The following is a 22,213-nucleotide window of genomic DNA, read 5'->3' on the forward strand; positions in this document are numbered from 1 at the left end:
AGGATTCTGCTTATTTTTGTGCTGCGCTTTTAGGTGCCATTTGCACAGTTGGGGCAAGCAGCTAACTGAGTGTTTATTTCCACAAAGCTGAGTTCGGTGCTTCATCTCAGTGGCACGTCGTGTATGCGTTTATACCTATTGACGACTGCGCAGCCCGTGGACCCAGTGAAGTTGTCTGCAGGACACGAAGCGTTGTACCCTCCTAGCCCCAGGCAACACCACAAGTCTGACAATATACGTAGTGCGCTGTACAGTGTATGCATCGCCAAATGGTGGAATTCGACAGAAACGACTGAGTATAGCCCAACTGCGTTATCAGCCGCCAATGAACGGAACCTTGTCTGGTGGTTGGAGACACTCAATGCATCCAAATGCCTCCAATTCCGAGTCACGCTGAGGCTTAAATATGTCCCTCATAACACCATATGCAATGGGAGGCATGTTTGCGATTAGATGTTTGCTGCCACCAAAACGGATCTGGGAGAGCCGTGCAGCTGTGCTCATGCTCCTCCATGTAGTCTTCCCCGATATGTCCCCCTTACCCACGGGAGGTATTTTCAAATAGTTCTCCTCGACTGCGGCAAGATCGCTTCGTTGGGCACCAACTGTTGCCCGCAGTGACTCTTCATCATCAGCTCCTGCACCTTCCAGTGGCTCACTTTCGCCTTCAAGCAAGTCACACGCAGATGAGGGCCCCTCAAGTAACCGGAACTGCAGCGTGCCACGGGCACGTGGCGCGGACAGGAAAATCTACGTTCACTTCAGCTTTAGCAACACGTCAAACAGTTACAAATAACACTCGTAGTTACACTCTTCATCGCTTACCGATGAACTGCTGCCACGCTTGGGTGGGACCTTGTTTGGTGAGTGCTTGTTTCGTAAGTGTGAAGTCAAGCTGAGAACGAGCGACCCGCAGCGCCGACCCTGCATGACAGGTTAAAGGTCAAAGCGCACAGGCAAGTAGGTGGTCGTGAAGATGCAAATAGTACTACGTTCCTGCGATAGCGTACCAGTCCAGGTAGTCGAGTTGAGGAGGTCCTCGCACTGGCTTATCCCGATGGTTAGGTCAAATGGTCTTGGCGAGTTGAAATCATACTCGAAGTAATCTGAAGGTAAGGCAGGTACCGAAGGACGCTCACAGGAAACCTGAAAAGCTTCTGGAGACACGACTGAGTACCGTATGCACTCTCGGCTGGACCGTGTGGTTCTACACCGTCAAGCATTACCATCAGTACTCTCGGGCGTTTTCTCTCGACTTTTGTTGATCATCCTCTTTAGCACCAGTTTTCGAGAAACTGCACACGTATCGCACGACAGGCACAACAGTCACCACGGAATCTATGTAGGAAATGTTGCCGCACTGTCTGTCCAATACAGGCCATTCACATTTTGGTAAACACCTCATGCAGGGGAACCGGCGTCTGGCAATTGGGGATGCTCACCCTCAGCCTCGATCTCTTGCGTGCGCATGGTCTGGACGAAGATTTTGGCATGTTTTCTGTTGAAATCTCCCAGCGCGAGAGTAATAAATAGCGACTTTTGCGACAGCGTGAAGAATTGACGCAACATGCAGATGAGAAACCGCAAGTGCTGCAAACTGCCCCGCTCTGTAAGAACATCTGATATCATATCGTCAAACCTGAGTAGTAAGGAAGACATTTTCAATTATGTTCTTTGGAGTCACCTTCCGCGAAAAGCACGGCCACACTGCAGCGAAACTGAAGGCATGCTTGTTTCCTGGTAAAGATCTTCAAATGAATCCTAAGACACGGGCACGTTTAAGGATCGGAGGAATTAATCTGGGGCCACCAATGCCTTTACTCTGCCGCACCACGTTGATGGGTTTCTGTCACGGTCTTTCAAGCAGCTCATATAACAGCTTTTAAGAATCCCGTTCAGAGATGAAGGACCATTGCCAAAGAGAAGCAGCTGTAGCATTATGTCGTCGTGCTCCCTGCAGCACCAGGGAAGCGTGGCCGCACACATTTGGTGCCACGCAGGTTTTAGGTGCGTCACAGCTGTAAATACTCGGGTAGCAGCTGGTTTTGCGCCTATTACCTCACGCCCAAATGGGACTGCATATTAAATAATCGGTTTTAGGGTGAACCTCACTGCGCTGGTCGCAGGCCGGACGATCCATCCACGCGTGCATATAAGACTTCATGGCCATGCGCATTGCGGCGTCCTGTTCCTGACACTTTCTGCTGGGAATAGAATGAAAATGGATAGTCCGGATGAGAATCCTTTTCCACTTGATGAGCCAACTTCGTGCGCATGTCAGTACTAGCTGCCGTAGTCAAGTGCCTGGGTGAACCTGCTGAAGTTCTCCGCCTTCCTACTTGCAGGCGAGGGTACTTCTTGAAGTAGACCCTTGTACGATCAGCTCCAAGGTACTGCACCAGTGCAACAGGTGAAGCTTGACTAAAAGCAGCTGCAGCACTTTGGTCCGTCAGGCAGTATGACACTGAGAGACAAGCTGTGTGCTGAAAATACGATGCTGCAAATGTCTGCATCATATTACAGAAAGCTCACCGAAGGCCCAACGCTATTGCCGTCGCCGTTCTCTTGCTCAGATTCTGCAACTTGATCCTGTTCCATAAGGCCGAAAGTGCGCACCGCAGACGAGCAGCTCTGCGCGACGCAGGCAACGTAGATGCGATGAGCCACCAGCTGCGGCAATCAAACACGCATGCTACAAAGTAGATGTTCTCAACAACCCGGGTGGCTAACATATCAAAGTGGTTACAGCAGCTTTGGTTTCGTGACACTTTCGCCCTCGACGGATGCGTGTCGTTTGCATGCCTAACCCGCAGGACAGAAACTGGGAGTGAACACAACTTGAGCTTCAAAATTTGCTTCAGCGTTGAAAATATCTGTCGAAGACGTTGCTTGCGGTTTAGGCCAGGTGGCTTGTATACTTCTATGAATACATTGTCTTCCCGGAACAGAAGGCGCCGGAAAAGAGCAAGAAAAAGCTGCTCGGCGTCCTGTACGTCTCCACAGCATCAAACTAAAGTGCATACGAAACTTCACCGGAACTTAGAAATGCAGAAAAGGTTGCACCGAGTTCTTCGCTAACCCAACTGCACATGAAAATAACCAATTCGACAGAGCGATGCCTCAGACAGCGCTGGACATTCCACCCCTGTGCAGACGCAACGATGCAATCGCTCGCCCATAGTGGTTGGCGAACAAAGGGATATTCCCAGTTACGGGAATATGTTTCCTGTTGCTTCTTTCTGGAAAATGCCCGTACAGCTCGAGCTTGTATCATTTCTCGATCACGAAATATTTCCTCATAAACTTCAAAGTCTTCAGCAGTTAGTGGCTTCCACAGTAAGGGCTCCTGGAGCTCACTAGGAGCACCGCATATTTCGGTCTCGGTGGAGTGTTGCTGAGAGCCAGTCCCCAGAATTTTAAGAGGAGGGTTTTGAAGCGCCAGGCAGCCTATCCGCATTTTTACTTCCGCTGGAGCGCATCCATTTGCAGACGCAAAATCCTCAACTAGCCAGATGCATCGATCCTCATAAAAAACCACAATGCATCTGGGAATTACTAACCGCTGGCGTACTTCTGTCTTCCCCCAGCACTTCCGCTATCCTGCGTGGCTCTCCAGGAGTGTTGGCGTAAACAGGAGCTTTCTGAGCTAACCTGCAAGATAGAGAGCTGATATTGTCGCTTCATGATTTGCGCCGAGCTGAGATTCAAGTCCAGCGAGCATGCTTTGCGCCTCGACAGAGGCGTTCTCCAAGCGACCCATTCTGAACAGAAATGAAATATCCAAGACAACAATACAGTATTCTGCGATTGAAAATGACGGGAAAACACTACGCAGCCGTTCTAGGATTTCAAAAGGTTTCTTACCGGGCAAAAGCAGCAGCTAACCAGAAGCGGCTCATATGCGTCACAAGCGTAGGCAGCTCGGGGTTAGCTGTTGCTGCTCTGACAGTGTGCTGTAAGATGATAACTGCCTCCGAACAGCGCTGGACTTCAAGCATGGACCGTGCTGCAGCACACTCAAGCATACTAAAAGTTCCAGAGGGCCGGTATCGATCGGATCGCCTGCAAATAGACTGGTACGGCGACCGTTTACACTGAAGAGCAGTGATGTGCATGTATCATCGCTGCTTTTCGCATCATACAGTGCACACAGGTAGTGCTCACCGATAAGTCGTAGTGCTGCAACAGCAGCCCAGTGGGCGCCTCCAGTATCGAAACACTGAGATTCAGCACACAAGTAGACAGGGAACAAATCCAAAGGGAATGTCAGAAAAAACAAAGTGCTCACCCGCAGAGGCGGAGCTGCACTTTTGAGCTGAAACCTCAAGCCAGTGCTTGGTGCATCACGCGGCATTACCGCAAACTACTAAATGCAGCATTTTACAAGGCCCGTTTACTGACAACGGTCGATATTCTGTGGACTCTGAACGCGTGCAAAATGGCGGAATTGAATCGTTTGTTTTTGAAGGCAAATGAGGCCAGCATAAGGTGGGCCAAGAGCAGTCTAAGTGACATCTTCCCTTCCATGGCTACCAAAATTGGCTTTAGATTCCGATAGCATATCAGGGCGTCCTGCGGTTGATCTGCAGCAGAAAATCACAATCACTAGCTCGGAGCTTGATCTGAAAGGGAGAAGTGTTAACGGAACTTCTGGTAAATTTGAAGATGCCATGCAAAATAAACATGCTTACTTCCTTTAGTGGTACATTGCATATCGATGAGCAACGCCTCTGATTGAAGTGATAAACCATTTGGGATTCTCGAATAAATGAAATCTGCGATGCTGGAAGCCTCCCTAACCTCATTATGCTGTAGCATGATGTAGGCAGTCTGTTGCAGAATCTTTCCTAGCAAAAAAATATCGCTTCCTGTTGACACAACCGACTGCACCGGTACGGCAAGATGAGTACACAACCAATACATGTTCCTTCCCCGACAACTGCTGCAGTTTCATTCGTAATTTTAGGGACAAATTAGTACCTATTGCTGCTTTTGACAGGAGAGCAAGAGTCAAGGCGAGTTTTCTTCTCTTGTATCGAAGGCATTGCTTCAGTGGTGACTGTGCCCTGTTCTCGTCTGCCATCTTCAAAAATGCTTCATGCAGCACTTCATCTTCGTCGAATGCAAGGCAATACGGGTGACACGGGTATCCTGTTCCTGAAAAGTAAACGCAGAAAGTTCGCAACGGGAAACTATGCGCTCCCCTCGGCCGAAAAAAGATAGGAGAGTCGTGCCGGGGAACCACAGCATCCACAATTCCTCACAATAGTGGCTTGTTCATTATTTTTCATGATTGGCCAAGCGGGCCAACCATGAAAAATAATGAACAACCCACTATCTGTACTGTCAGGCTAGCCAGTAATGTTTTCACGCCACGGCATGCCATGGCATAATCAAAGCCTGTCAGTGGCCGTACCCATAAGGGCTGCCCTAATTGCTCCGCAAGTTCCGTGCAAAGCAAAGTTTCCACTTCCCCATATTTCTTCCCGGGAAGCGGGAACCACAACGCCTACGGCATAAAATATTTTACGCAGCTGCCAGCCGCAGGTTATTCGAACGTGGGTGTCAAAACACAGTAAAGAGGAAGGTTTTCACGCCTGTTCCTGATATTCCTGGAAACTTCAAATGCTTACCAGCCTTCATATTGTCTAACAGCACATCCAAAGGAGTGCTACTCGACCCAACTGCAGTCGAGGCGACAGCTGCTTGCATGAGCGCCAGCGTATCCGGAGCAACAAGGTGGACCCTGGGATAAAATCCTCGAACTGCTCGCAGCTCCGCAAACGTCTTCAGCTCTTCCACTGTACACGGTGTTTCCAATTTATTACCATCACCCCTTTCCTTGTCTCTCCCTGCAAGCAAGCGTCGCGGAAATAACGATAGTGACACCAGACTAACTGTCATCTCAATCTGCCAGGCTGTGCCAGGCTGTGTCTTAGCCAATGGAGAACGGCGAGTTCCCCTAAGCAAAGATACTAAATAGGTAAAGCCGTTCGTTAGACGAATGGCAGGTCATGATGGAAGTGAACTTGTCGCTATATAAGTGTCGCTCTGAGTAGTCTAACCTGCATTTTCAAAATGTCGCATGAGCTGCTTGGTTGAGCGAAGCTGTGTTCCCGAGTCCCCTTCGTCATCATGAGGCCGTGTCTCCGCAGAGTAACTCCCTAGAAGAGCCGCCCGAATTTGCGAAACATGGGCAAAGAGCAGAGAATCCCGACCAGTAGAAAAAGTTGACAGGTCGGCTACAGTTAATGGTAGTCGGAGCTCAAGAGATGCTTCACCAGATGAATCGTTTGAGCGCACGGCCACGCTATCGTCAAACTGAACGCCTGATTAATTTACAGACAACAGATAAAAGGAACTTTAGAACAAGTTCCTGGAGTTTTTGCTCCGATGTTGTGGCTGATCAGGTAGCACCTTGCGGCCTACGCATTGTGATCCACCTGTTGCACCTTGCTTATCTCATTGCTGCTTTCAGCATGAAAGTTGAAAGGTGACAGGAACAATTTCAAGTAAAGAGCAGTGACCGAACTGGTGGCGCCGCCTACTGGGTACAAAAGGTAATGTGCTCCAATATTGCTTTGGACTACGAATTTATGCAATATTCAAAAGAGTTGACACGCATTAACTTCTATGCAGCCCAATTGCTAACATCTACACTGTGTCTGCTTTGCTGTGCAGGTATACAGCCAGCGTTCCGACTTGAAGCGGAGAACGATGTGCGACCTACTAAGATTGTATTCCATAGCCTTAAATAGGGAGAACGTGCAAACATTTTCTGGCGATGCCAAGTCGCTTAAGTCAACCTTGTACCTGGAGGCAGAAATGCCCTTAATTCCTCAGGAAAATTTCTTGCCTGCATATCAAATATCCGACCCGTACACGCCTTACTGCTGCTTATAACGCACCTTTCTAGGGCCAGTGGAAGGATTTGGCGACGCCAAAAAATCCTTGACTCCTCGTTCTTGGACAAGACCAGGTTGAAAAGCTTTACCACCAAACTGAATGCAAGCATTCAAGAAGGAAATAAAACAACTTTCCAGAAAGATGCTAAAGAGTTAACAGATTACATAGGAGCCTTTCCTCCATAATCACGTGCCTTCCTAGGTTACGGACTTATTGTTGACGGCCCCGAAGTTGCTGTATGCATTTAGAGATACTGAGGTGCGGCAAAGGTACCAGCTGAAAGATGGACGTCCCGTGATAAAAATGCTAGTGCTTTTTCACAATACAATACGCGCAGGCTCACCGTTGGATCTCTTCAATGTGGCTAGTCTCGACCAATCCGCTCCCAATAAGCTTCTCAACTTGCAGCCGAAACAAGTGCTTGGCTGATCTCGCCACTATTTCACGGATAATGGCGTCTTTGAATGGAGAGGAGGGGCCATGATCTAGTAACTGTGCCATATTTCTGCAGCCCGGCAACAACTACACGTGAATTTTCCATGCACACTGAGTGACGCCGGAAACTGGTCCAAGTAGCACTATACAAAATGTCATACCGTATGTTTATTCCATGGGAATGAAGAGCATGCGAAACGTCATACGAGTCAAGAAAATTTTTTTGAAGCGCGTTAATGGTGGGTACGAGATCTTGCTTAATGGCAAGGTCCAGCGAACGCACAGCCAAGGAAAGCGTTTCCATTGTTCCACGTATTGTTACGTGACGCTGAAAAAGATTTGACGCAGAAACTGAAAACACAGCGACACCTAAGAAGCATTTCCATATTCACGGAACCCTGAAAACGCTGCGAAGAGAGTACTCATGAAAACAACGAAAAGCGGCCCTTACCTTCTGCAGCTCTGTGTTGCTCTCTGCTGGTGCATGGCAAGGCAACGTGAAAAACACGGGAGACAAATTCGCGCCGGAACCTCTGCTCCTGTACAGGTAAAGGAGGCACACACAGCACAAAGAAGGGACTTGGACTTCGTGAGCATATACACTGAAACACTGAGCCCATAGCAATGCAGTTCTGGTTTCGTAGGCTGCTAAGTCTGACGCTGCGGGGAGCATCCATACCGGCAGCACTTTCCCATCACTATATTTTGGAGGCAACGTCTCATGAAGGTTGCGAAAAATGCAAAACTGGTCCACCTGGGACCTCCAAAGTGCGACTTGTGGCAACGGCACATCAAAATCTGAAGCGCCCCGGGCAAACGGGTAGTCCTGGAGGCCCACGCACATTTGAGCTAACTAATCTTGCGACTTTACCTGGGCTAACAAGTGTGGTATTCAGCGCTACACAGCCCGGCTAGTCCGTCCAAACTTCGCAGCGCCTTAAATGTGTTTATATTGAGCAACGGAAGCAATACTGGGACACGGACATTGACAAAGGAGCCAACTTCAACCTGCGTGAGAGCGAAAGCGAATAAACGTGAAAAAGCCTACAGCCAGATTGAGGAAGCCAGCGATGTTTTTGAACTTGTGGTAAGTAGCGCGGTCAACTTTGTCCAGAGCGTCAAAACATCCCAGCGGATTGCCAATGCTCCCACACTGCTGTGCGAAGTCAGGTAGGCGCCGCCTGATATCTGCTACCAGCTCTTCGAGGACGTTTACCGGAGCCGGGCTGCCACAGCAAAGCGATACAAAAAGCAGCTTTACACGACAGCAACTACCCCTTAACAAAAACACCCTACAAGTCAAATTGCTCTACACTTTTCCAAATATTTTTCGGTCGACAGGCGAATCCCGAACTGGAACCGACGTTACCTTAAGGGTAAAAGCGGCTCAACTAATACAGCGAAGCCCGCGTAGTCAATAAGGCACGCGATTGGAAGTCCGAGTTTCGCACGCTCAAATTTATTTTGGTCATGTAGGTCCCATACTGTGTCTACTTGGTGCTGTAAGTTACGCTGCTGACTGTATCGAAGTTGAGAACAACTCCGAGGATGCAAGTCCGGCCCTGACTTCCGCGCAAAGGATGTTGCATACACTGCATCAGCCATGGCCTGCCGGCCTTTGATGTCATTCAGATAAACTTCCTTCGCAAAGCTTGTTTTGACATTTGCCTGGGCTTCTCCGACAATAACTGTCAGTACCAAACTATCGAAGACATAAACTTGGTCTAATAAAGCGCACAAATGCGAACGCAAAAGGAATAGCATCGCCAGTCCAAAAACTCCGTCTAATTTTTGTGCACAAGACTTCCTAGCACACTACTACTAAAATTTGGTGCAGCACACTTGAACTTCACGCCCTGCGCCTCACCGTCAGCAAACTTTGGTCGATAAATACTCCAAAGGGTGGGATATTCCCCTGGCTTGATGCGTACAAAGCACTGGGCTGGGCCTTTTCTCGGTTGTTCCTGTTTCGTGGGCCGCGGCTGATTCGTAAAGGGAGCTTTTTCTTCCAGTGCCAGTGAGTGCAGTAACACCACTGCCGCGGCACGCGCCGCTGCCGCGAATGATCCAACCTCACTGAATAATTCAAACAGGAAACATCGTCGCACCCACCGCCTAGATGTTCCGCAAACACATTGTTCCTAGTCAACTGAGATCACCTCCCATGAAAACGGTGCGTTGTTTTGGTTGCAACTTTCATAGAGTTCTACGTACGCAGAACCATGGGAGAAACGAGTGACGGAATGCTTGAAACACCGGTGTTAGCTCACTGACTGAGGCCCAGCTCGCGCTCGAAAAGCCGTCTTCTAAGCTGACTAGCAGATCTTGAGTCCTGCGACTCACGAAGTGCTAGCACTCTGTGGAATGCCCATTGAAGGCGATCGTGCCAGTTGCTACTAAAAACTGAGTTTTCATTCGGTCCCTGCGTTGAAGCACAGATGTGAAAAGAGAAAAAATTCACATGGAGGAGCTAGAGTACACATTGGATGGCGTGCTTGAAGTAATCGGCAGTATTTCCCAGATGATCTGATCCCTGTGTTTGCATGGCGCTGAAGGAGAATATCCAGAATCAGCCGACAATAAAATCGAGCGAACCACTCCCTCAGATTAGTATCTAGTTTTTTCGTTGCTTTTGACAAAGAAGCTGACGTACAGACACCAGCTCGTCTTGGATCTGGGCGGTTCTTGAAAATACTTCATCAGAAGAAGTCTCGTATGAAGCGAGGAGAGGCCTATTGGCAACCTTAGCCATGGATGCCCTCCACCAGCTCCCTGTCTGTTCGCTAAGGCTCTCCTTTAGTCGTTTTATCAGCTCACTAACGACGCTCTCAGAATCATCCAGTCCTTGGGGTTCTGGCGACTGGGGGACACGGTGGTCAGCAGCACGTTTCGCTGTTGCCGTGCCGGCGCCATCATAAATTAATTGGACTTGGTTAGCGTTTATACCCACATCCAGGTTCGCTTTCAACTCGGCAGGCAGCTTCTGCTCGGCATCCAAGGTCTTCTGCGTCAGCATCCTCCGTTCACTGTGGCTCGAAGCGCAGTCCACCTTGGGTGCATCTGAAGGGGCATGGAATTGAAAGACGGGCAAACCAGCTTCTGGTTATGGTCGGAGCCATTTCTGGGGCGTGGGAAACGATTGTACGCCAACCATTACCATAATAACTTTCAACTCAAGCGTTCCAATACTATGACGCGTGCGGCTTCCTGTGCCTTCTTGGAGTCGACATATGTAAGGCGTTGAGAGTCTCACCGGTTTCAGGTCTTTCTCCAGCCATTAAAAAAATAGTATTCTGGTTTTAGCCGCCGGGTATGGGGGCGCATGTCGGACTCGGTGGTGTGTTTGAGTACTGGTGGTCGCCAGGTGACAATGTCTACAAAGCCATGGAGGGCCAAAGACTAAAATGAGCATGGAATTTACATACAAGGCTTGGTAGCTTTATTCTAAAAGGCAGTAACGCAGAGGTAACCATATATCTACGAATTTTAGGGCGGTCTGGTGCATGTTACCATTGAGACACTGAAAAGGCTCGTTGGGGCTGGTCTCACACGACCATTGAGGGAGAGATGAAATCTACTGTCTTAGCTGCATCCAGATCAATGTGGTAGTATATTTTTGCCGTTTTCCGCAGCATGTGTCTGATCTGGATTGTACTTAGTGTGAGTAGCTCTCCCAGGCGAGCTGTGTGTAATGTCCGAGCGCCGCCATGTTGCGCATCAGTAGCGGTCTGACACGCTAACTGCTACAGCACTTCCTCTAGTTTTCGTATAGTCTTGCACTTAATTTACTGTTGAAAAGTTGAATGTAGTAACTAATATTGCTCATTCTCACTTGTCTAGGCCATATGGAAATGAATTAAGGCCCGCGAAATTCTGGATGAAAAGCCACGTCATGGGGAATTCTGAAACAGTCCAAATTCTATAGAAAGGGAACATGACCAGGATATAAAGCATGTTCGTACTTAATAAACACAAAACGTTTTTAACAGATATATTCTCTAGCGTAGATGACCGGGCGTCGGAAGGGTTAATGCGCCCTGAAGGCGCTGGCATACTCTGTACACTGTAGGGCAGCACAAATGGGCACAAAGCCAACACGAGCTAGGATCACTGAGTACCGGGAACCTTCACGGTGTCATATTTCTGCAAAACGTAAAGTGAAACTTTACGTTTCACTCAAAACCTAAAGTGAAACTTTACGTTTTGCAGAAATATGACACCGTGAAGGTTCCGAGACTCTCGACGCCCAACACAAAGGCCCGCTCTGCGGGTTGCGGGCGACTCCATACAAAGCGCCTCAGTGCGCAATAGAAACCATCAGTTCTACATGCCTGACTCCTTAGTAACAAGTTCATTGTATTTTGTTCAATTCATGCCGTCACAACGGTTGATGAATAGAGTCAATACGGGACTATGCAACACTACGATATACTGAGCACTCTTACTGGGGGCTGCTCTCATGTTTGCAGCCCAACTGACGGCATATTCCTCAATTCAACAAACGAGGAAAGTGAAAACTGAAGACGCCCCGAGACTGATTGTGTGGATGCTATATACGTGGGTCGAGGTTCTCCATAATGGACGAGCCCTGAAGGATACCTCAAGGAATGGGCAGCACCACTGTGACTGGTCAGCAAGAGTTGCAGACAGGTGGCAAGCGTGAAAGAGTAGCGGAAATCAGCTGCACGTATTTTGAGCTTTACGTCAGGGGACACTCCGCAAAGCAGTGGCCCTCATAAGACACGAAAATGCCGCAGAAGGGTGAAACGCATAGAAGGTGCAGGGACATGGAATACAACGCTTGAGAATCTGAATTTGCTTTCAGACCCTGGTCCCTGGAGACAAGCGCAGCGACACAGCAAGACTACGATTACGCGCTACGGGGGACGAACGTCCTAGCCAACACAGATACGGAGCAGGTCTCCAGCATGCACAGCCAAAAAGGAGCAACCCCACATATGGCAACTGAAAGCGCAGTACGCCCTCTCAGTAACGTGATATTTAAGAGAAAAGGCGAGCGAGCGAGGTTAAGGGTAAGACCCAGCCAGTCACACGGTGTCGTTCGGTGCACTTAAGCCAAAAGGGTACCCCAGCCTGCTTCCGGTAAAGGTTCTCATGTATAAAGGAAAATACCCTGAGGAGCTAGTGGCTAGTCAGCAGATCGCTCGAGATGATGTGATCGCTGGCACCGAGAAAGGTGTTAACCCTCCTGAAACCTTGAATGGCTTGTCACAGTGACGCCGAGAGTCACAGTGCTAAAAGCAGAGCAATCAGTGATGGAGTGTACTTTTTCTGCATGCTTTTGACGGAGATTGTAGGAGTACTGGATAGAACTTGTAAAATGCTATCGTGTACGAGGGCTGCCCAGGTCCAACAAACCGATGAGGAGCACACTGGTAGCATGCACTCACCCTTAATAGAGCATCGTTTTGCTGAAATCATGGACCCATTTGGCCGACTTCCTTTGTCAACCAAAGAAGCCTTATCTCTAGGGCTTCTTTGACGGTGTTCTCAGGGGGTAAAAGCACCAACTCCTCTCCTCAAGGGCAGTGAGGACCCTCCGGCCCACTGGCGCATCTTTAAGGAGAAAACCGTGGCCGTGCCTGCCAAAATGAAGGGTAAGGCACAAAAGGACAATAAAAATCGGAAAATGCCACGTTGTATTGCGCGCGAAGATTGATCCGGTACCTTGTATGGAGGGTGGTCGCAGCAGCGAAGTAAAGTAGCGACTCATAAAATACGCATCTTTCGAGCCGCTAATTTAAAAACCTAGTTCCACTTGGTTTTTTTATATGCGTTAAAGTCAGGGCCACGCTTCATAGCTAGAATTTGTGCCCATATCGGACTTACTTGCCACTGATGCTCTGGCAACGCGAGCTGTAGTCCACTACCCCTTTGGGGGCCCTGAAAGGCAGTGCATGCAACGAAAATGAGTCTGAAGTAGCCCAAAGGTCCATATGCTGAGCAATTCTTGTTTGTTATATTCTTAAATAAAGGAGAGTTGTTGAGCACTCGAATTGTTGCTATTCTCGCCCCCACGTGAAAGACGTTCACACATTTGGCACTTTTCCTGGCCTGGCTGACACAAGCAATTCGTCTGCTCTTGCGACTCATGCCGAGGTAGTTCCTTCTTTCCTCCCAGATTGCATAGCCATCTAAGGGGCTGAAATGAAGAGGAGCTGAAGACTATCCATGTCCTGCGGGCTTACAGCGGATTACCGGCATGCCGATCACTCGGTCACGACGCGCACGAATTGACACGGACTAGGATTTCCAAAGAACGAAGGCACTGAGCTTCTTGCTATAGCCGTAGTCTTTTAACGACGAAGAATACCGATGCTTTGGACGTCTGCCCAATACAGCTGAGGGACTCGCACCGGGGTTGCATGCGAACTACAACCCCCCAAGTTGACTGCACCACTGTAGTGTTCACTGAAGCGCTCCTGCTTCAGCGGAGGGGGCGATAAGCTAGCTGCTTGGCACTGTTGCCGCCTTTTCTTGTGCTGTGATTATCCGTGAATCGGAAATGTCGGGGAACTTCTACAAAGGAACAACCAAAGAGCAAACACCGTTCTTTAAAGATAAGGACAGTCAACTCATAGCTCAGCGAAAAGTGAGCCTTAGGGGGTTGCGGAGGATTGGTAGCAATTACTGCTTTTCTCATCCAACAGCTCGGTGCTGGCATGTTGTGGACAGTACAGCGTAGCACTCCATTCTTCTCGGAAGGGAAAAATTACATTGTGCACATGCTGGAGTCTCGTGTTTGCAGTGGCCAGCCATATTTGATCAAGAGGTTGACATGAGCAAGGTGAATGTGGAAGTGATGAAAGCGTGGATCAACCACAAGATCACCGAATTGTTGGGTAGGCCTTCAAGGCACGAAGATGCAGTATTTTTTGTACGACCTTTACTCAAAGCGGCTGAAAGACTTTTCTTTACGATGCTTTTGTGTCTTCTGCAATGACGTAGGTTTCGAAGATGACATCGTCATATCCTACTGCCTGTCACAGCTAGTCCCGGAAGAGGCTCTCGCTGCGGATGTCGATGAAAGTAAACTGGATTTCTTTCTAAGCGCAGCCGATTAGTGTGGCCGTTTCATGTCGGCTGACAAGACCAGGTAGTTGCCCATCGTTGTTGACTTTTGTGGCTGGCCTTAGTTTATGGGAGTGTGCTTGTTCGAGGTGATTGTGGTCTTGTTCAGGGAAGAACTACCTTTGCCCGAAGAAGCTTGCTATATCCCTTACCGGGTTCGTTGGCAAACAAGCAACTCACTTTGTCCGCGAATTGTGGAAACTGCTTTTGAGCGCCCAGGTAGGCATGGCTTACTTTGTCGATTAGCTCATGTTTGCGCGTATCATTAAAGCATTTGCGTGAATCATTTGGCATTTTTCTGAGGTTCCGTCTAGTACTTGCTCAGGCCATTTTTTGAGGTTCCGTCTAGTACTTGCTCAGGCCATTTGTCGCGGCGACAAACTAGTTACTGATGTATTCTGGAGGAAGATTTTGATGTGCTGAACGAACCTCGGGAAGTGTCAGGAAATGCTTGCGGTGTAGCGTAGGTGCAGAATGTCGGGCGTCTTTTGCGCAGAATACTCCTACGGGGATTCCACCTGAATTCCTAGAGAACAGGAGGCTGGAAATGGAGAGGAAGAGGGAGGAAGTGAGCGGAGTAACCGCGGTGCACCGAAGCTTGAGAGGATTATCCAACTTTTTATTTTTGGGCTTGCCATTACCCCTCACATTGTGCAGTTCGGTCTTAACACTTCTTTTTTTGCAGGCTGCACGCATCAACGAAGAGTTGGTGCGTAGACATGAACAGATGATGGCCACAGAGTTCAACAAACAGATCAAACAGTTTGCAACGGGTACCGCCCCACCGAAACCTCCAACGCTTGTAGCATGTGAGTGTCTTTGCCGACCTGCGATACGTCAGACAAGCAGCTAAATTGCCCCGGACTGCAGTGGTTGTGCTTCCTTCGGTAGCATCGTGTGCGTGCTCAGTGAACCTCACTGGTCCCACTTTTCGCGTTCATTTCTTGCAGACGATACAATTCCAGACACTGGAGGTGGCATGAGAGGATGGGATAACGACGATGCGCCTGCAGCGCGCGGCCGTGCAGGTCAGCAAACGACCCAGTGTCACGCAGTACACAGAGAGTGTGGAAGCTTTGACAGCGGTGGGGACAATAGCGACTATTTTGAACGAATTCAGCCATTGAATGTCCTGTTAATTGCTCGCCTCTTCAGCATCTCACGAGCGCAGCAGAAGTCGCAGCCGCTCGGGTGGCAGAAGCCGCCGTACTAGGAGCGATAGGCATGAGAGGCGTAGGGGCCGAAGACGCAGCGAGTCCCGGAGTGTGTCGCGCTCCCCCGTTCGATCACCAAGCCGAGGTGGGAAGTCTGCCAGCATTTTAACGTCCCGTTTCCCCCCATAGACATTGCTGCTCCAGCTAGTATCAGTAGTAAAGCCCGCATTGTGCACTGATCTACTGTTCTACAGTTTGTCGTGCGAGGGTACAGGTCGGGATAGGGATCGTGATCGTCGGCGTGGCCGGTCAAATGATCGTGATTAGCCTGTATTCAGATTTTGGCCGCAGTAACGGATGCCCCTTATTGTAAGCTGTGCGCAGTCACTAAGCTCAAAGCTCTAATTACAGAGATAGGCGAACAGCACAGACATGGATGTGTATTTAAGGATTCGTGCTCGAAAAGTGATGGCGGTGCGCTGGTAGTCTCGCTGTTGTGTTAAGGTGGCTTTTGTTGCATTCGTTGGTGAGGCAGCGGCGTTTACTGCTGTGAAATTACACTATATATACATGGACCGTCGCACCTTAAGCGGTTGCTGACTGCGTTGCATTGAGATTTACATCAACTACAGCGGCCAGGGCAGCAAACTCGCTAGAGTTGTAGATAATGCTCATGACTGAGTGTGCTGCCTCGCTGTGCATGTCGGGAACGATCATAGTGGAATAGGGACTTCTGGCTTGTCTGAGGGATGGTGCTTCACCACGCCCTTCAGCAGTACAACACCTCTATGTAGGCGTCTGGGACTTTTTGGCGATATATTGATGATCTTGTGTTCATGCTGCGGAAATGCACAGTACTCAGAGTTTTTTATGGTCGGTCACGTTACTTCTCCAGGTGACTGGGTTGGCTAGTGCCGGTAATATCGACACCAAACGTAACTTGTTGTTGGGGGTGGTGATTTGGTCGTGCATAGATGCTTCTGGGCTTGCGGCTACAGCCGGCCCGTTCTAGTTAAAACGCGTGTGGTCTAGTGTAGGGTCTTAAGAATTATCAGGGAGACTGATTGGTAGTGACTAGTGCCTAGGCATTCACTGAACAGTGATGTAGTAGTGACTTAGATGAACGAAGAACTGCGGCTACTGCCACGGGCTATGCGAAGAGCTGGAGTAAACGCTTGATTCGAGGCACGCACGAAGGGTCATCTTGTAGTGGCGAAATGCTTGTCCTGGTATCTGACTTCTCCAATGTGTAAAAATGTTTTTACACGTAAACAGCGAGGCGCGAACTGCTCGTTACTTTCCGTGGACTACGGAGGCCCTCTCTTTTTTAACTGCAGGGCGTCATCGTGCCAATCACTGCGTAGCGGGGCTCTAGATTCCACACAGGTACACCACTGGTAGGGCTAGGGAAGAGCGGATTACGCCTAGCGGAGAGTAACGTGGTTACGCATTTTTCCAGCTATTGCCCATTAGTGGACAATGAGAAGACGAATGATGGCACTCGCTGATCAGCGCGACAAAGAGACTCTGAGGCTGTACTGCCCCACAAGACACCAGTTGCAGCAAAGCGTAGATCCTGGGCGTACACTAAGAAACAGCGTGGACTCTTCCCGTGCAATATTTTGGCGTTGTTCATGTACACATGGACGTGCAGTTGTGACTACAGCGGTCGCGGCACCAGCCCAGCAGGGGCTTCGTTATCAGATATTTGCGTGGCTGCACTGAGTACTGCCTCATTCAACCGTTCATATCGGAATGGCCTGACCAACTGTGGCGTGCAAGGTGAGTTCATTTTGGTCATTTTGGATCCCTAAGGGGGTTTCAACGTAATCAGGATGTTGGTTCCTCCTGTCCGAGCCGTTTGAATAGCGAGAGTCATGCGACCTAGCGCTACGCTGGCGCTGTGTACTCGACGCAGCACCCCTCCATTCCCGTAAAGCGCTTTCGCTCAAGCACGTCGTCCACCAGTTGAGTAGCGTGCCTTCTATATCCCAGCTCCTTGGCGGAGGGCAGGAATGATGAGGGTGAGCAGTACAGTGGAGACAGGAAGTTACCGTGAGACGCTGCGGAGATCGGAACCAATATATGTAGAATACGAATTGGCTATGGCGTCTGCAAGAAGCCCCAACAATCTTGGGTTGGAGGGACCCTCAGACGTTTTGCAGCCACGCCAGGTTGTTGAAGCGAGCAGCGACAATGATCTGGCCTTCAGAACTGGTGCCAGCAGCTTTAGAAGCGTTGATAAGCAACGAAACAAACGGGTCAAGTGGAACTTAAGAGGTGCAAAGGCGAAGTTATTCGAGGCTGCCCCACTTTTCCAGCAGGTGACCAAGCAGCCTGGTAAGCCTACGTAGAAGTGAAGCAGTGCTTGGAGCACTATGGCTTGGAACATTTTCTGGAGGGTATGAGCTCCCGCTTTCCCCACACACATAGTGAGTAGAGCACACTCAACGAATCCTTCGACCAAAAGAAGATCTGTGCCATCACTATGGGATATGCGCCTTCATGGGAGGTGTATCATTGAACACCGGAACAGGCCTCATCCGAAGCACCCGTATAACAGGTAGGCAGGGCAAACATTGAAAGCCCCTGAGTAGAACGACCACAAATATGGTAAAGGTATGAAAATATTTTATAGGGGAAGGTGAAATGCGGCTGCACACCCATGGCGGTGGTCCAAATGTTAGCCAGATACATGTCTTTCAACGACTTGACTCCGTTGTTCAGACATCGACGCGGCATGTTGGAAATTAATCATTAGTAGAGGGCGTTTCTGGCACATTAACAACAAAGTAGTGCCCGTGGCCGATTCTAGTTTCCTGTTCTGAAATCCCCGACTCTCCTGGTGTTTCGCTTCCGAATCAGGCGATTTGGTTAAATCGTGTACGTTTCCCAGTTTCAGCTGATCTTCTAGTTCGACGGGCTCCTCATTGGTACGTTCTCCAGATCCTTCGTGCGCGGTTACTCCTTGGAAACTGGGACTCGAGTGCATGCGCAGGAACCTTGTGGTGGCGTCGTGGAATCTTGCCTCTGTGGCTCTGCTGGGTCTTTGTAGGCATCGAGTCTGCTAAGCACTGAATACACTTTATCCTGCGCATTTGGAGGTTTTACTTGACTGCTCACAACTGTTTGCTCTTCGTGGTTGTATTTGTACTTCACCTCATATTCGTGGACTTTGGGGCGGGCTTCCTGTCCCTCCTCGAGCCGGCATTCCCATGACGTCTGTGTCATTCCGCTGTTTTGAAGGCCTGCGCGTCCTTGGATTGTCGCTGTCGCGTTTCGTAGCATTGCCCCTCATGCTTCCTCCTGCGCTTTCCCATAAGGGACGTGTGCTAGCTCATCGACCGAAAACGGTTCACTGTCCCCTCAGTGGTGCTTTGTTTCCGGTTCATCCACACAGCCAAAATCACATCTTCTCGGTGTACTTCCTACCGTCGCTTTTAGAGCGTCCTTTTGCGGGACACGACCCTAGAAGACAGCGCAGTAGGAACCGCGCAGCACGACATCTCCTTTGTCTCCCTCGATCCTGATCACGCGAGGACTAAATAAACATACGCTTACATTTACATGTATACAGCATGAGGTCAGAGGAGACAGTCTGAGGCTATGACTTGTCTCTGGATAAGGACGCGGATGGTTTTGGGCGCTTCTCGTTTTGTGGCATCTACAGTAGTCTGCCCGTTTGAGCCACATGCGCCTTTGGGCCCCTTGTTACTCTTTCGTAAGGACGCATAAATAAGGGCCTTTTCGGACTCTCTTCAAGTTGTGATTTCGTTCGCAGAGCATGCGGGATTTTGCTTGCCGGTACTAATTATGGTCCTCGCACGCAGCCCGTGAGGAATGAGGAGGAGATATTAAGTCAGGAGAGTGATGAATTTTCTAGGAAGACGCACCCAGGTGGCCTTTGTCGAGTCCTTCTGAATCTATACTCTACCTGCAGTTCCGCGAGTTTTGGTAAGGGCCTATTGATGCTGGTGAACTACGCGCTGTAGCAAACTCAGAATTAGCTTGAACAAAAGAACAGTTCCAGGAAATCCGCTTTGTTCGAAGAATGTAGATATTGAACTCTGCTAAACCTATTTGGGCGCCATGGAAGGCAAACGTAAGCAGCCTAACGGAGCAGGAATCCCACGGCTCTGGAACAGTGTCTTGTATTCTCTAGGCACATTCCCCGTGCCAGTCTCTCTAAACATTGCAAAAATTTGCACTTTATTTATTTATAAAAATATAGTTGTTACACCAGAGGCTCCACTCTCATCGTCTTCAGTTACTGTTTCTGCAGTTGTGCTCTTCTCCTAGAGAGTTGTAGCATTCCGTTTCGGCACTGTGTTACAAAAAATACGCCAGTGATACTTCCACCGTGTGAATCAAAACTTGTATTTCTATAAGTTGGAAAATTGTGTGAGGAGTCTCTCCAGTTTGGCTCCGCACTGGTAGGCTACCAATCCACGCTATTTGAATTGACGTGAGTGCGCTCGCCGAGTGGGCTCGCCGCTCTTCAGCAGCCAGCAACAGTCCCACCTGCATGCTGCGAAAGCGCATCTTTGCGCAAGCAAAGTAACAATCATGGTTGCATTTCATGTATTAAATAAGGACATCTTTGCAAGCCTTCGCGATGTTGCCCTGCCTTCTTGGTCGCGCATGCGCACAACCTGCGGCACTGCCCTTGAACAGTGCAGCCGCCAGACTTGGCAAATGCAGCTTCTCTCCATTTGCCATATCTGATATTCGATGTATTGCCACTCACAGCCCTCATTTGCATATTCCTTCCCCTCCCCCGCGAGAGTTTGAGCCAGATGGCAGCCCCAAAGTGTACCGGCTTACCCAGACCACGTACAACCACAAGTATGACTGGCAGCGGTGGTATTTGGCCCCAGTTGGCGTCTTTCACACAGTTTACAAGGGGCAGTTCGCAAGGGATAGTCCCGCGCATTAGTACGTCCAACAATGCAGCCAGGCTCACGTGTTTTCAAGGGTCATGCTGTAGCTAGTAGCGTCTGCGCTCAACCCTTCCTGTCATTCAGTAGCCTTCGGTCCCTCTAGGGAAAGGTCCGGTCTGTTCTTTTCTTTTTTGCAGTGCATGGCTGCTGCAGCATAACATGATAGTGGCGTCCGTGCCTCTACTACTATTTTCCCTAACCGTCGCCTTCATGATAACGACTTTCTCCCTCGTTGGTACGTTCAAAGTATGCCCTGTCGCCAAATTTCACTTTGTTGGAAAAGATGCATCATACGAGGCAGACGCGCTGCAAAACACTTGAGTGCTACACACCTGTGCGGCGCGGTGGCAGGTATTCGGCCAAAGCGCTTCACGTTGGAGTGGATGCTAGCAAACAAGGAGAGAGAAAGAGCAGAGAACAGCAACCCAATGACCCGCTATTTGGACAGAAGGCGAAAAGTGAGCACCTCACCACTCTTGGCCTTTCCACGTGGTCAGCTTCGCATGCTCGTCATCCCGCACTTAGCTGACCACTGACTGCAGGTTGTTAGGCGTGCAGTTGTTAAATGCTTGCAGGAACGAGGTTCGAACTGGTTACCGGAGAAGTACTTGTTGACTCATCCATTCTTGTCCGTGAAGAGTGAGACTCCGGCTGCTGACGCGGCTGCCACAGAATAAGTTTTCGCCAGCGGGAAACTAGAGCTGCCTCAGAGCAGTGAAGAAACGCAGAAGTAGCTGCACGGCGAAAGCCTTCATGACTCGAATGGGAGTGGCATGTTTCTTCATGTGAATGACCTCCATGGAGGGGGGCGCGAAGCGTAATGTGGCTACAGAGAAGGATGCAACACGAAGACGGAGGAACTCGCGACTCAGGGTCAGTGCCAACCATAAGTAGCCCGCGAACGTGGGCTGGGGAAAGCCTCTTGCCATGCCTCGCGCGGACATGGTGTTAGCAAGCATCCGCAGTGCCGCTGAAATACTGATTGGCCTTTTCCCTGTTGCCGTCTGACCTTCGATTCTGAAGGTGATCGAACTTCAGCTGGGCGTGATTCAGGCAGCCTGCTATCGCGCATGTTGATGCGGGATACTCAGAAACGCACGCTAGCACGGAGCATGTCTACACATGTGAGCACCAGCTCATTTATACAGGGAAAAACGAGCCAAATGTATTTTACGAACAGTTGAGGTGCTAGCCTGCCACTTGAGTGCTAAAATTAGTCCTTGTTAGCCGCCAGTAGACGAGGAAATTGCGACTCAAGGGAGAACTGATGTAGCCCCTTTGTTCACGCTGAAAGTAAAGGGTGCGCGCGGTCAACGAGCTCCGGCTTTGTAGAGGGAACCATTCAACAAGATGCTTAGAAACGGACCCGTACGTCGGGGCAACGCCGCTACGTATTAACAGTTGCGACAGTTTCGACAGTTCACTTCACGGTGGGCCGGAATAGTGACAAAGCCTCGCGCAACGAGCCGTGAATGGATGCGTATCCGTTGAGGCTGATAATGGTGGCTCCTAGGTAGCCCCCGCCATTGTGGGCCCTTTGGCTTGCCTGGATTAGAATATATCTTGAAGCGCATTTGCTCTTATGGCGTCAGCACCACGTTTTATCCATCTTCATCAGCAACAGCGTCTGCAGCGTGCTTCTTGATGTGCTCCACATGTACTGCAGAGAAGTGCAGTTCATCAAAT

General features: G+C 49.6%; 4 protein-coding genes across 4 annotated transcripts; 2 read left to right on the forward strand and 2 right to left on the reverse strand.

Annotated features, from left to right (window-relative positions):
• Nucleotides 1-315: 315 nt before the first annotated feature.
• Nucleotides 316-10,619, reverse strand: ETH_00019975 (uncharacterized protein; the record flags this gene model as incomplete). The annotated part of the gene is made up of 27 exons (XM_013375854.1): nt 316-665; nt 826-924; nt 1,011-1,106; nt 1,227-1,295; nt 1,443-1,639; nt 1,832-1,954; nt 2,113-2,393; nt 2,533-2,670; nt 3,257-3,468; nt 3,652-3,761; nt 3,865-4,006; nt 4,165-4,219; nt 4,402-4,583; nt 4,981-5,157; nt 5,634-5,852; nt 6,066-6,329; nt 6,731-6,813; nt 6,909-7,001; nt 7,250-7,411; nt 7,503-7,692; nt 7,793-7,880; nt 8,390-8,567; nt 8,711-9,065; nt 9,209-9,417; nt 9,612-9,763; nt 9,995-10,401; nt 10,595-10,619. 27 exons carry the CDS (start codon nt 10,617-10,619, stop codon nt 316-318), a joined length of 4,656 nt encoding a protein of 1,551 aa, XP_013231308.1.
• A 3,248-nt stretch (nt 10,620-13,867) lies between these two features.
• Nucleotides 13,868-16,268, forward strand: ETH_00019980 (PWI domain-containing protein, putative; the record flags this gene model as incomplete). Its single annotated transcript, XM_013375855.1, has 10 exons — nt 13,868-13,954; nt 14,111-14,204; nt 14,311-14,391; nt 14,543-14,652; nt 14,930-15,001; nt 15,119-15,242; nt 15,384-15,461; nt 15,554-15,732; nt 15,862-15,956; nt 16,220-16,268. 10 exons carry the CDS (start codon nt 13,868-13,870, stop codon nt 16,266-16,268), a joined length of 969 nt encoding a protein of 322 aa, XP_013231309.1.
• Nucleotides 16,269-18,548: 2,280 nt separating this feature from the next.
• On the reverse strand, nt 18,549-18,875 carry ETH_00019985 (uncharacterized protein; the record flags this gene model as incomplete). The annotated part of the gene is made up of 1 exon (XM_013375856.1): nt 18,549-18,875. The coding sequence occupies one exon, from the start codon at nt 18,873-18,875 to the stop codon at nt 18,549-18,551; it is 327 nt and encodes a 108-aa protein (XP_013231310.1).
• Nucleotides 18,876-20,202: 1,327 nt separating this feature from the next.
• ETH_00019990 (Chromosome II, complete genome, related) lies at nt 20,203-21,204 on the forward strand (the record flags this gene model as incomplete). The annotated part of the gene is made up of 4 exons (XM_013375857.1): nt 20,203-20,522; nt 20,665-20,762; nt 20,879-20,985; nt 21,103-21,204. The coding sequence occupies 4 exons, from the start codon at nt 20,203-20,205 to the stop codon at nt 21,202-21,204; spliced, it is 627 nt and encodes a 208-aa protein (XP_013231311.1).
• Between the last annotated feature and the right edge of the window lie 1,009 nt (nt 21,205-22,213).

The sequence above is a fragment of the Eimeria tenella genome, genomic scaffold, assembly GCF_000499545.2.
Source record: "Eimeria tenella Houghton genomic scaffold, Eth_scaff3, whole genome shotgun sequence".
Taxonomy (NCBI): domain Eukaryota; phylum Apicomplexa; class Conoidasida; order Eucoccidiorida; family Eimeriidae; genus Eimeria; species Eimeria tenella.